This window comes from Microtus ochrogaster, chromosome X (genome assembly GCF_000317375.1).
Source record: "Microtus ochrogaster isolate Prairie Vole_2 chromosome X, MicOch1.0, whole genome shotgun sequence".
Classification (NCBI taxonomy): Eukaryota; Metazoa; Chordata; class Mammalia; order Rodentia; family Cricetidae; genus Microtus; species Microtus ochrogaster.
Window position 1 is genome coordinate 6,695,464 of NC_022026.1, and position 15,207 is coordinate 6,710,670.

At 38.9% G+C, this 15,207-nt stretch overlaps 1 protein-coding gene across 3 annotated transcripts in view; it reads right to left on the reverse strand.

The window, feature by feature from the left end:
• Positions 1–15,207, reverse strand: part of Gria3 (glutamate ionotropic receptor AMPA type subunit 3) — a 286,862-nt gene that overhangs the window by 59,963 nt on the left and 211,692 nt on the right. For all 3 annotated transcript variants that reach the window (XM_005358429.2, XM_005358430.3, XM_026784914.1), the window contains exon 11: positions 5,047–5,423. In XM_005358429.2, coding sequence (XP_005358486.1) covers positions 5,047–5,423 — 377 coding nt within the window. The remainder of the gene's footprint in view (positions 1–5,046; positions 5,424–15,207) is intronic.

A 15,207-nucleotide genomic window follows, 5' to 3' on the forward strand; every position in this document is an offset into this window, starting at 1 on the left:
CCAGGTTACACAACCCCCAGAGTAGCCTTGGAAGGCAGTGAAGGTAACTTTAGCACCTCCTGCTTAACTGCTCTGCCCTCTCCATCTGGCTGTCTCCCCCACCCCATCTGGCCCCCAGTGCACATTCAGGATGAAGAGGGTTAATCTGAATGCTTTCACACCATCTCTGGACTTCCCTGATAAATCAGTTGATGTATGACTATAACCTTGGCTTATTACATTGATTACCTTCTTTAATGTTGACTCAGTCTACAGCTTGGGGTAGAACAAAGTAACTCACTCTGAACAATTAGAACAGTTCAAATATCAAACCTAATATTGAGGAAGAATCTCTAAGTTTCTGGGTAACTGTCAATAACTGTATTTGATGGCAACGGAACAATGCCAGCAGTTTCCCTCATAAATGCCTTATTGCTGATTTTGCAGCCTTGAGCTCCGAGCGAGCACATGTTCAGCAGCCTTATGAATGCCCACTGCCCACTTCCACTGCCCACGAGTGCTCCATCTCTTTAGGGACAGAAATGGGAGAACAGTGTTGGTACCTAAGCATGAAGGGAGCTAGGAAACCAAGAGCGTCCCTTCGGACTGGCAGTATGAAGGAGTTGTGGAAGCAATTGCACTACTGGCTCTTAAAAATCTCTGTGAAGTTGTGTTCCCTTGTGTCTGCTCTCTGGGAATGACTGTAGTCTATGATATGAACAAGGAAGCATACAGTGGAAAGAACAAGGGTTTGGGGATTGGAGTTAGGGTTGAGATCTAGCTGGCTTCTTAGTGTGACTAGGCAAATTCACAAATGATTTAACCTGCACCACTTTCTTCAACTTAAAAGTAAGCATGATGCCTACACCGTGGCAGTGGTTTAAAGATTAAGATCCAGGTGAGATTGTAGATAATGTGTCCACACACAGTGGGACTTCGGGGAGGTTGGGCAGCAGCAGTTAGGTTGATTTTTTTTCTCTGACATTTGTTCCTGTTCTAAGACTTGTTAATTCTATTTTTTAAAGATAATTTCAAGGATAATTCCTTGTTTTACTTCAGTTTTGATGAAAGTGACAGTGTATAGTCTATGCTCACATTCCTGGATTTCTAGAGAGTTTGTACTCTGAGCGAGGTCCTTAAGCAAAGTATAGTGCTGATGCTGACAGAAAAAGCAACCACATCTCGCAGAGCAACTACACTATTGTCAGGACTTTCTAAATCTGCTATATTACAGTGATACACAGTTGATCACAAATATATACTCAATAAGTAGAGCTCACAAGACAAGGAGAAGCATGTTTCTTTCTTTCTAGTGTATAATACACATGCTAAGAGGCATACTATTTTAGTAAAAGATTTAAAGAGACAAATTCTTTTGTAGGGCACAAAAGACGGTATCAGATGAGTGATTCCTCATGGGTTAAGAAATATAGAGCTTCTGGAGGTAATGACTTCTCACTAGGAAGCACAAAAAATAGTTGTTACACTAGACAAATGTTCTATAGGCTTTATGCCCTTAGTGAGTTGAATCATGACCAGCTTTAAAAACAATTCAACAGGACAGAAAGATATCAGCACGCATAGCATAGCACGTAGGTAATGTCTGGTATAATTTTGCTCATATACGTTTATGTATATTGATTTAAGATGGAAAAATTATTTCTTACTGTGGGTGATGTTAAAAAAATTGGGAGCTGGTGCTGGATTGATGGCTTGGTGGTTAAGAACACTGACTGTTCTTCCAAAGGACCCAGGTTCAATTCCCAGCGCCCACATGACAGACCACAACTGTCTGTAACTCCAGTTTCAGGGGATCTGGCACATTGTCTGTAATTCCAGTTCCAGGGGTTCTGCCATCCCCATGCAGGCAAAGCCCCAACAAAGTACATAAAAAATAATGAAATCTTTTTTTTTTTAAAAAATGGAAGCCATTGCACTATATGATGACCCCTTGAGCACCATACTAAAATCTATATCGTGGAAAGAAAAGGCATTTGCTATATTTCAGGGTGACAGGAAAGCCATAGTTGAAATTCTGCCACCTGAAAATAAAACAAAACCCCAAACTGGTCAAACTTGTAATCTTCGGTGTCAGCTTTGGTTCTTATTTAATGAAGTAACGTGCATAAATACTTGTAAAAACAGCTTTTGAAGAGACCTGTTTGAGTATGCAACATAGTAGGCAGCACTCCAGTGGGAATATCACAAATGTAGTTTTGAAAATTGACTTATAGAAACCAAGAAAATCTCCAGCCCTAATGATTCGTCAGCATTGTTTCAATGCTGATGACCAGCCATGTTAGAAATCTTTCAATTATGGACTCATTCAGAGGCCACAGTCTCTTGAAGTGACTGTTTCACAAAAAAACGAAAAGAAACTAGGAAATCAAATGAACTCCCTGATGATATCACAAAATGACACATTCTGAACACAAAAGGAACAGAAAATGGGATAATTTGAAGAACCCAACCAAGCAGATTGAGGGTGGCATTCTTTTTAATAGAAAAATGGGGAAAGGAGTAGTTTGGATGAATGAGGCTGGAAAGCCCCACACAGGTGATTCTAAAAAGTGGTCAAAGATGGCTACCCAGTCAGTTACGTTTTACTGTAAATGTTTAGTGCTCTCAAAGACTATCTCACAAAGAGATATGCTGTAAAAATGATCTGGCCATTCTGAATCCTTATATTCTATGTGTGTGTGTGGGGGGGGTTGTGTATAGAGAAGAGAGGAAGACCTTGCGTGTCATCTTCAGGAACACTGTTCAACCCCTCCTATGAGATGGGGTATATTATTAGTTTATAGTTTACTAATTAGGTTAGATTGACAGGTCGGTCAGCTGCAGGGATCACCCTATGTTTACCTTGCCAGCACTAGTTTTAGAAGCAAGCACCAGCATGCTTAACTTTTATGTGGGTTCTGGGGATTGAACTCAAGTCTTCATGAGTGAAAAGGAAACACTTTATTGGGTAGGTTATCTTTCCAGCCCCAAGTCCTCAATTAATAACTGAAAATCCTTATATATTTACATTATTGATTCTTGTCAATATCTGGAATAATGTTTAATTTGGCTAAAGTTGCAGTATTTTGTTTGATAATTTTTAGTGTGTGTACTGTGTATGTACTCTAGTGTGTGTGTTTGTGTATGTGTGTGCGAGAGAGAGAAAAAAAGAGATAGATGTGAGAGAGAGAAAGTTGTATGTGTACAGTGTTTCTATGTAGGGCATGCATGGGAGTACATGAGTGTGTTAATAAGCAAAGACCAGAGCAAGATATTGGTATCTTCCTTTATCTCTCTGTATGTTATTGACTTGAGATGTGGTCTCTCACTGAAACTGAAGCGTAGCCTATGCTGACTGGCCAGTGAGCTCTTAGGATTTGCTTGTTCCCCCACAATGCTGGGGTTATAGACAGGCACGGTCATGCCTGGCTCTTTATGTGGGTGCTAGCTAATTGAACTCAGGTTCTCATGCTTGCATACGAAGTGCTGTTATCCACTGGAGTCATTTCCCTAATCCCTCAATAATGCTGATGATTATAAATATGGCATATTCAGTTAGAATATTGTATGAGTATGAATTCGCTACTATTTGTGATTGGGTTAAGTTAATCTGCTATGTTGGTGAGGCTCAGGACATTCACCTTCAACATTATTTCAGGTCCTGGAGGTCTTGCATATGCTAGTTACGCTCTCTACTGAGCTATATCCCAAACCATTCTCAGTATATTTAATAGGTTTGCTAAGTTTGCATCCTATACCATCCACCAGTACAAGTATTAATATTCATGAGAATCATATTTGTTCCACCATTTAAGTAAATGTAGAGCTCTGCAGCCATCGCAATCTATTTTTGGAGCATTTTCATATCACCCCTATCAGCTCCCTCCTGTCCTTTTGTAGTTAATCCTTGCAGGGTCAGAAAAAGGGTGAGACAGGTAAGATGCATGCCCCACAAGCAAATGTTAGTGGGTCTCAAGCTCTTATCCAGACAAACAGCATTTGAGTGCTATATTTTTTTTAAAAAAAATCAAATAGAAAAAAAATTGTAATGAAGAAGATATGAGAAACGTATATAAGTTGTTTCTGACTCCTGTACTTGTTCTGCTCAACTGTACTTGCGGGACTCCAATCCTGCCTTTGCTATCTTTTTTCCTTCTCCCTTCAAACTCTGGTCATCACTAATTATCCGTTTTGTCTCTATAAATTTGTCCATCTGGGATAAGCAGAATGATCTATTATGGGGCATTCAACAAATACAGTTCAGTGGTATGTGGCCTTTTGCATTTAAAGTATTTCACTTTGGCATGTTTTCAAGGTTCATCTGATCTGTTAGTACAGCATTAGCATTTCTGTTCTCTTAATTGAGTAGTATGCCACTGAATGGATATGCCACAATTTCTTTATTCATTTGCCAGTTGAACACTTGCTTTGTTTCTATCGTTTGTCTATTAAAACTAAAGCTACAATGGACATTCCTTCCTTTTACTCTGGGGGTACAAACAGCGGTAAAATTGTTGTGTCACATTTTAATTCCATGCCAAACTTTATTAAGAAATGGCTAGACTACTTTCAAATGTGGTTGCATCACTAAGAACCACACTGATTTTCTGCTGTTTTGCTTTTTTGAGAAATTGTACAGTTTCATCTAAGGAACTTGAGTAGACTGGAGCAAAATAAAAAGACAATATTAATAGAGGAAGGCAGAAGGATTTTAAAGAAATTATCTATCTTCTTTCACATCTTGTCTAGACTCAGTCTCTTGACAAAGGAGAAAATGTTTCAGCTCAATTAATGAGGAAACTTTCAGAGTAATATTATGTGCCCATTAATTTTATCCAGAGTTTGTGTATTTATGAACACTGTAGCAAACCCTAGGTGCTCAAAGAGTCACCAGAGACACACTCACCTCATGAACATAAGCAAACAAAATGGCTTGATGGTAATTTGTCATTGGATGGAATGGTAAATGAAAGAACTCTGAAGTTGATGCAGGCGCACAGCAGATGGACATGAATGGAGTGTGACCACAAGATACAAGTAGCTATTCTGCATTACACACAAACAAACCTTGGAGAAATATCACATCCTTGCTGCATAAAAGCACCCAAGGAAAACCAAAGACTGTTAAATATTCCAAATTCGTTCGGAGGATCAGGAGGGCTTTGTGGGTCACGAGGTTCTTCATTGTTGTCTTCCAAATGCCATTCATAAGGGCTAAATCTGCTGACCAGGAAGAGAACTACACTGACTCCAATGTAAGCGAAGACAATGCACATCCAGATTTCATAAGCCAATGGATCCAGGAACGAAAATACGCCTGGCTTGGATTTCTGAGGCTTCTTTATCATGATGGAGATTCCTAGGCTCATAAATGGCTTTGAAAAATCTATGACTTCTTCACGGACCAATGTTATGGTGAGTGGAGCAACAGCTATATCAGCTCTCTGAAAAACAAAGACACATAGCACCTTTAAGACAGCATTTCCTTTATCATTTGTCATTTAGTAAATGTTTTTGCTTGAAATATAATATATTCCATCACGATAACCAGCCAATTTGTCAATGCTAAGATTAGAGAGGCAAGGTCATTCAATGGGTTGTAAATTGCTTTAGTTTGATGGTGAGATAAGGAAAAAGGCCTCTTGTCCTCTGAAGCACATTGGCTTGGGGAAACTAATTCCATGGCCTCTAATTTCTTGTTTGCTAACTCACACCACCTCAACTTTTACTTCTTTATGACATATCTAATTTAACTTTTCTTATTTTAATATTCATGTTCTTATGCTATCTCCCTTATTTGACTGTAATTTTTTGTGCACGGTGTACAATAACCTTCATTTCTTATATTTTTGCCTTTTCCTTTGCAGTATTCAGTATAAGACTTGATTACGGCCTTGTCAGTTAAAATATATATCATCTGAAGACAGGAACCCAGTCTTTTGGTTTTGTATCTGTTATTGCAGTAGATTGATTCAATATTAAAAATGTAGATTCCTTAAATAGTTGTTGATTGTTGAACATAATAGACGAAAACATGCAACACTTCTGAATTGGATATACAAGGATAAAACAGCTACTAGAATATATATTAATTTATTAAGTAAGCTGTCTTGTCTGGTGATAAATACAAGTATCACATTCACGCATGTCAGATTGATAAATAAATGTTAGCAGTGCACCGAATAATTAACTCATCATGTAAAGGCATGTATGCCACCTTTTTATATTATTCTCAGGAAAATAAGGCATTAGACTTTTCTGCACTTATTTTTTTCTACAATTGTTCCTTTAGAATGATAGTGGGTTTTAGTGTAGAAAGAGGCTTTAAAATATATATGTGGGAAAATGTATATAACTAGGGGATGACTTAAGTATGGTATATCAGTTATGTAGTAAATTACTAAGTAGGTTCAGTTTTTTCTGTGATAAATATAGTTATGTTTCAATATCTTTACCTGTGGGGAGAGATGGAGGATGAATGATGAAATGATGAAGCTTGAATTAAAGTATATTTACCAAAAATGATATTTATTTTGGTGGATTGTACAGGGCAACTCAAACCACTTGAGAAGTGCTCCTTATTTAAGGGGAAACGCAGATGATGAACATTGGTCACATTTATTGAGTGCTTATTCTGAATGCGGCACTGTGCCAAGCACTTTGTACATATTATTTTACTTCATTTTCCTATCAACCTTGAGGTTGATACAATTACCATTCTCTCTTCAATGATGTACATTTTAACAGACAAGGCAGTAATCAAGGCTTATACTGAATACAGCACGGGAAAGAGAGGCTGAGATCAGACCTCTGGTACTGAAATTTGGATCCACTCTCTTAACGAGCCTCCTCCTTTTCAATTGACACTTGCATATGTGTACTACGTACTATTGTGCTTTGATCTACAATCAGTGAGTTCTTTGATGATGCAGCTCTTCTGAGTTACCCATGCTTCTACAAAAGCCCCCAACTCCTATAACTAACCCCAATAAAAACTTTATTTTGCTGAGATGGATGTTGGTGGAATTGTTGTTTTTGCCTGCCATTGGTACTGTACTGGGGATGAGTAGCCATTTGTTCAAGTCTTCCCAAGGAAAGTCATACAATACTTATTCAGTTGAAATCATAGGCAGTTGTTTACCAAAAACCATCCCTCTCACTTTTTAATCCTTTTACTACCCTACCCATATTGCACCTTTACCCACTCCCATCAATGGTCTTGAAACTATGACTTCATTTATCTCGGAATTAAAGCAGTGCTTTTGCTTTAGGATTTAATTTGTAGTCCCTCTGACTTATTGAAATTATTTCTTGAGCTGTAAACTTGGTTGCCAGACTCAGACATCTCCTGTCAGACATCAGTGGGTCATGTGACATTACTGGGCTTTTGCATTATATACTCTTTCCTTTGGCTCTCTGACACTAAAGACTACAGGCTCTCTTCCTACCTCTATGTATATTCTTCGCATATTTTTCCCTCCTAGTTTTCCTTCTCCTCCAAGGTGTATTTTGTTTTTCCAGAAGTGTCCGGTTTAGGAGGTGATCACTGAAGGTTTGTGAAATAAGACAGATAATTCAAGGTTCTGTCCTTTATTGTTCTTCTTTCAACATTATGATCTAAGGCTTCAGTGCTCATCATATTGTAGTTAACTCCTTAGTTCAGCTCCACACTGAAGATGAGATGGGAGCCAATGACAAATTTTTACCTATTTTTATCCTTTGGCTAAAGGCTACACCTAGTCATAGGAACAAAGACTGCTGATAAGAATGGAATTGGCCAGAAAGCTAGACTAGGTTTTTGGCAAAGACAGCTTGAATCAGCTAGAGTTTTGTCATGCCAAGATAATTCATACATAAAGGCACTTCCTCTCACTGCCAACATATTTCTGCCTCCAGCTTGGAGGATACACATACACATATAGTGTAAGATCCCCTTTGATCTTATTGGAATTTAATTATTTAAATTAACTAGTTTTTTTCTTTCCCTTTTTAATCATGTAATTCTTGATCCTTCTAGGAGAAATTGCTATTATTTTTTCTGTCTTTAAAGGTAGTAGTAAGAGGGTATTTGGTGTAAAAATAGTCACTCTATTTGTATTGGATTTAAGGGAACTGAGCTCTTTTCAGTTAGGTACAGAATGGAAGACTGAGGCACTTTCTCCCCTTTAAATGGAAAACTATACCCCATCCTATATTTGGGAGCATTTGCTGGGAGGGGAGGGAATGGGGAAAAGGTGTAATTATATTGTAATCTCAAAAGAAAGGAAGAAAGAATGAGATAACAGTTGAAATATAAAAACAAAATAAAATAAAAATACCCCTACCAAAAAAAAACCCACAAAAGAAAACTAACTCAGTAACTGCAACATCTACCACATGGTGAGCACACCAAACACTAACGAAAGATGACTAGACAGAGCAGGAATGAACTGTCGTTTCATTGTCCAGTTTCTAGGGACTTTTGAAAAAAGAACAGATTGCCAAAGGAGGCCATTTTGAGTTTAAAATACTTTTGAATCACACACACACACACACACACACGCACGCACGCACGCACGCACGCACGCACGCACGCACACACACACACAACACAACACAACAAAAGAGAAAAAAAGACCCAATAGGACAAATCAATTCCCCTCAGGTACTTGCCTCTTTCCCTAAAACTAGCATTTCTAATTTTCTGAATTCTTTCTGGGAAGCCTTTTCTTTCCATTTTTTTCCACTTATGAGATAGCATGTTGCTATGTATCCCAGGCTAACCTTGAACTTATTTCATGGCTCAGACTGGACTCAAATTTGTGATAATCCTCCTCTTGTCTTGGTCTAGCAAGTTCTGGGATCTCAGGAACTTTTTCAAAGAAAGCTATATATATATATATATATATATATACACATATATATACATATATATACACACATATATACAGACACACATATATATATATATACACATAACATATATATGTATATATACATAACATACACATACATAACATTATATATACATACATAACATACATACACACACAGACATATATATATGTATATAACTACTCTAATGGAAGATGGTGTTAAATATGGGCTCCTTCAATTCTCACTGATGATGTGTCCTGGCTCTAAAACAAGAATTCCAATGTATATTTAATAACTCATAATAAAGACCTATAGATTGAAAAAGACAAAGGGATAGCTGCAAGTAGCTAGAAGAAGGATCTACCAATAACAGGTAAGAGAGCTGCTGATTTAGCCTCTAGGACAATAAGATTTATGGGAGACTGAGAAGTTCTTACTTTTTCTCTTGGTGAGAGACAAGTCACAGAACCGGCACATGAGCTCAGGACCAGCCTCGGAGACTCCTTTGCCCTCTCCCACCACTACTCCTCCCTCTGTATTATAGAATACATCTGTGACAGTGGGCTATTTCAGAGCTTCTGACCCACCCGTCACAATGCCTGGGAAATAATCAGTTTGATTATTAACGGGAATGTAGAGAAACAGACTACTAATAGGTGTCCAAAAATCCTCAGTTAGCTCTCCTGAGACTGCCATGGCATACGGATGAAAGAAGCTACTTTAAAGAAAAATGAAAGATACTAAAATAGGCAACCACCCAAATGAAATCCTTTTTTAAAATATTTGTATTTGTTATGCATACATGCATATAACATGTGTGGATCAAATCCACCACCTTGAAATCCCTCCCTTGATATTTGTTCTTAATGTAAGTCAGCTGTGACTGGAGTCAAGCATGAAGAATTATGGCTAGGACTATGTAGCAGGTGAGCTTCTGGTTTAATAATCAAGTGTCTCTCTTCTCGTGTCCCAAACCACTCAAGCCGCCTTTTGTCATCAAGCCTGTGCTGGTAACTGCAGCAGGAATGTCATTTTAGAACCCTAGGTGGGTAAGTGCTCCATATGAGTGTGCTGCAGGTGACAGAGGAAACCCAGCAAATGGTAAGAGCTTACAGGGAGACTCTTACTGTGTTTTAACTTGCATTTTGACTACTTAAAGGATTTTAATCAAGCAGTTTAAGAATGGTTGTGTGGGCTCAGTACACACACTAAATTAGGTTTGTTTTTTTTTTTTCCCATTTAACCAGTGGCAAGCCCAAGCAACCGCATTATTGGAGCAGATTTAGCCTGAGGGCGTTTGTAATTGTTCTCATAGGTGGGTGGCCAAAGTTGTCAGTTTCCTAAGATCTAAACCCCGACAGACTCCTATGCACAGGGACCATGCACTTAAGGAGATGACGAGCTTTAAACAGAGATGACATTTAGTTTAATTGTAATTGTACAAATTGTTTGAGCTGTAAGGCTTGTTACATCTTAAAGTATTTTCATCTGATTAGCTGATATAAAATTCGTATCCCGGTTGGAGATCATGTTTGAGCAGGAGCTTGTCAGCCACGGTTTCAGAGCACTTTCTGATAGCAGGGGGCAAAGGAAGAAAGGAGGAGATGTATCACGCAGACCATACCATATACTATGTAAGAGGAGGAGATGTGATCTCCTCCCTGCTCCCCGAATAGGCATAAAGTGCTAGTGGCCTTGGGCAGACATTTTCCCCAGAAAATTTAAATGTGTTAGAAAAAGAAGTGGAGCAGAATTAAACTGGACAAAGGAATATAATAGCTGTGTGTTGTGGACACGGATTAAACTGCTTTATTGGCTGTACTCTATGAGATACTTGTTGTCTGCCATTGTTAAGATCTGGAGGAAAGGGATGAGGCCTATTTAAATCAGTGAAACAACAAGCAGGGTCACAACAGGATTTCCTCATTTCTTTATCCAAAACAGATGTCCCAGTATGGGTCTATTGATTTGGACTCCTTGTCCTTGGGGAGCTGTGGGATTTAAAGACCCAGTGAAGATAAACGGACATCCCAGGAGCTGGAAAAAGGCTGTGTGATGCTAAATTTGGTTGGAAATATTTTCCTACTCCTCCGCTCAGAATAGCAGACTTTCATGTAGCATTAATGCTCCTCCCTGGAGTCTATGTTCTTTCAGTAGAGGATCACTTTTTTATCAAGTCATCAGTCCTTTCTGCTAGAGCCCGGTGTAATCAGAAGACTAGAAGTGAATGCATGGCATCTGTTATTGGATCCTTGCTTCTTTGCCTTTAACTGGAAGGACAGATTGACTTTCTGCCTTTGTTAACGGAAAATAAATCTATTATAGGATACTGACAATCCAAGGTAACTTCTTATAGGCAAAGAAATGGTGTAAATAGTTATCTGTTGAGTTTCCGTTTCTCCTGGGAGTGTGAAGCGCTCTGGAACAGCCAAGGACTGTGATCTGCAATCAACATATGCCAATCCCATCTCCACTTCTGAGCTTTCTGCTATCTTCTAAGTCAGATGAACAAATCTGAATAATATCTTTCCTGGCCTTTCTTAAAAGCAATCCCACGTACTCTTTATTCTTAGTTCTAGGTGCTAAGAACATAAGGAACGTGGCAGTGGCCCACTGGGAGGTGTCCTCTTCATAACTGGGGCTCCAATTTTGCTCTAGCCCATTTCTTGCCTTTTTTTTTTTTAAAAAAAAAACTTGTTAGGTCATATGTCTTCTCTGAGGACAGAGATTCCCACTATTTACATTGTATTTTTAAATATTTCAAGAGGTAACTAGATGTTTGTATTGCGTTGTCCTAGAGGGCACATAGAAATGCGATGAGCATCTTGGATGGCATAGCATATAATCCATCTAGAATTCAAGCCCTATACCCCGAAGCCAGGAAGAAATGGCATATCTGACTGAATTAATATCAAGATACCCAGAAGCTGACAAGTTTAGTGAACTGATCCAATGTAAACCAGCAGACAGAGCACTCGGCCAGGCAGACTGGCATCCGAGTTGTCAAACTGTGACTTTTGTGATATTGTCAAAGTTTGCTACTACCTATTCTCCCTGAGAAATTCCTGTCACTCTTGTTCTCCATGAAGCTTCAATTTCTTGATTTACTCAATGGCCAATAATAATATTCAGTCCCTGGTGGATCTCCTAGTCATCTGTAAAAATGAATTAGATGTTTGGCTAAGAAATATTTAAGAATCCTGATAGCCACAAAATCTTCTTGGAGAATGCCCTCTTAAAACATTTGCTACTTGGGAGCAGTAAAAACTGATGGTGTGTGAGCCATTTGAGCTGGAATGATTATTATGTGGCAGTGTTACAGAAATCCAGCTCAAAAATCAAAATTGCTAAAACCAGGTGGACAGTTTCAAGACCACGATGTACTGAAGGGCTTATGTAACGGGACACATTGTATGCTGCTGACGTTTGTTTCAAAAATAACCTTCTTAGAGATACAAGGTGCCCCAACATCAACTTTGATTTGAATTTCTTTAGAGGAAAAAGAAAATATTCAGGAATCATCTGAAAAGAGACTAATTGACTTCTTTATTGTTTAACAAATTTAATTCCTTTTGACTTTTTCTTGGGACTTGGTGGAAGATACAGAAATATCTCTGACAAAGCCTTCTCCAGCTCTGCCTTCCTTCACCATTTACCTGCTCTGATCCATACTACATCCAAAGGCCTAAGAGGCAACACTGGGAAGACAAGGCAGTGTCTATCTGGGTAGTTTTCCTGCTAAATGCAAGTAGTCATTCCCTGTTCTTCTTTTTGTCCATTAAGCACTCTGGGAAATCATCAGAGCCCCCTCCTGGCACATACACACCCTCCTTTCTTCTTCTGAAGCAACTTGCAAACCACAAGAGGTCAGGTCTGCCAGAAATGCAAGCCTGTGTTTTCATTTATTTTTATCTATTTCTATCATGAACAGAGACATTGAAAACCTTCTAATGCCAAAAGATTAAAACTTCAACATGAAGATGAGGGCACATTTAGCTCATGATTTATCTGACAGCAAGCTTTTCCTCCATGCATGACAGGAAAGCCTAGTTTCTATATTCCTAGGTCTTAGAGGAAAGTGGAGTTTGACAGTCCACTTCAGTGGATTGGTTTGCTGTCAGTTTTCCAGAATCACTTTGTATTATTCAGCTCAGAAAACATCAGAGACTTCTTCTGGGTCAGGAGAGGGGAGAGGATGTTCCTTTAAGAGCCCTCTCTGGCAGAAAGGAAAGCTCTTCCCCAGAGCAGCCGGGAAATGAGAGAAAGGCTGTTCCAGAAATCTCACCTTTTCAAAATCGAGGAGATGAGGTCTGAGTTACTAAACCAAGAACTCTGTACTTCTCGAATTCCCTCACTTACAAATAGATGAAGTAGAAAGAAAAAGGGATGTGTAGAGATTAAACTATGCAGCGGAGAGGACATCCCAGGGGCAAAAGCAAAACACCACGAGAGAACTGCACTTCATCTGAACAATGTTGGGAAATCTCTTATCCTCCAACATCATGTCTTGCTGAATGCTAGGAGTGTGCTGGTCTATTTTCAGACCATGCCATGTTTCTTTGGAGACACTACAGAGCTCTGACCATTCCATTTTGATGGGCTTGTGGCCGTATGGACTACATCACATCAGATGACTGGAGCAGTAGAAATTGACATCCCCCATTTTTTGTCATGTTACTAAAAAGCCTCAATAACTTCTCTCCATAATGGCTAAGACATCAAATGCCTTTTATAATAAGGTTCAACTCTCATTCCAGATGCAATGGATCTGAGACAACACTTTAGCTATGGAATAGTATAGTGAACTGATTAAAAGCACTGTGCTCTTGCTATGTTCAGAGTGTTGGTGTCCCTCTTCATATGTTGAAATTCTAACCCATAAGGTAGTGTTACTAAAAAATGTGGTACTTAGGAAGTAGTTAGTCCATGAAGCATAGCCTTCATGAATAGGATTATCTTGAATAGGATATATAGAATAAGAGGCTACAGAGACCCATTGCCCTTTCCCTAATGTGAAGATGCAACAAGTAGCTACAATTTATGAGCAGCTACAATTTATGAGTCAGAAAGTTCATCACTACTAGACAATGGAATCTTTGATTTTCCATGTTCCAGCCTCCAGAATGGTGAAAAATCACTATCTGTTGTTTACAAGTCTAATATGCTTTCTTATCGCAGCCCGAACAACAAAGACAGGCCCTGCAGGGTATTTGGTTTCTGGAATGTGACTTTAATTCTTAGCTTAAGTATTCTCACATGTAGAATGAGGTTACTAATGGAACTTCTTCAAATGCATGTTGTGAGGATTAAGGTACATAATGTTTGTAAAGTACTTAGCACAGTAGGTAGCAGGCAGTGAATACTCTATAAGTGTTGGCTAAGAATAACACAAATATTACCTTATTTTTCCCACCATGAGCTCAGATTAATGAACCTTTGTCAACCATTATTGTATACAGATCTTGATTCATTAGAACAAAAAGTGAGACTTCCCTACATGTAAGATGATATATTAAGTGCAGAGAGAATTGTAGGCTTGCCAATACCTTTAGAGCATTGTAGAAATAAGGGACAAACAACAAAAAAAAAACACTGTCACTCAGAAAGGGAGAGACTAGTACTATGTTATAATGGTTGAGAGAGACTGAGAGAGACTCAAGGTCCTCAGAAATCAATTGGGTTGTCTGCCCCTCCCTGGAAGTAGAAAACCTCTTTCTCATCTCTGGACTGACTTGTGTTTCATCTGCAACTCAGTTCTGCCCCAGTTCCCAGGGCCAACCTTGACCTAAGACAGGTGGTGACTGGCTCCAGCCACACAGATGGAGGTGGGGGTTCAAGTTACTGTACTGTTTGTCTGGCAAGAGGAGAGTGTCCCAGTTTTGATACCTGGGGCCCAGCCTCATTTTAAGCCTTAGTTCCCATTCTGTGTTCTTATTTTTAGAAATAAGCTTCTTCCTTTATGCTGGTTTCCAAAGGCCTATTCTAAAAACCACATTGAGAGACCCCGGTAGTCTCTTCTGATTGAAGAGCAACACCCTATTTTGTGCTGGCTACCTCTGGAATCATTTTCCTGATCTTTAGTCCAATAGATACATGGGTGTTTACTTCTTACCAGCTATGACTTCTCAGCAATCCCCCACCCCAATTCATATGTTTTCTCAGTATCTGTTGCCTGGATGGGTACTAATCATTGCAAGTGATTCTTGTTTATTAGAACCAAATATTTCCTGTCCTGATCTGCACTTTGGTTAGTTTATTAGCTACAAATAAAGGTCAGTGAGTCTATATTTTGATATCCTAAAGAAGCTAAATAAGAAGGTGAACCCAAAGAAAAACATATAGCTATCCTCCTGGGTAGGGGAAGTAGACAAG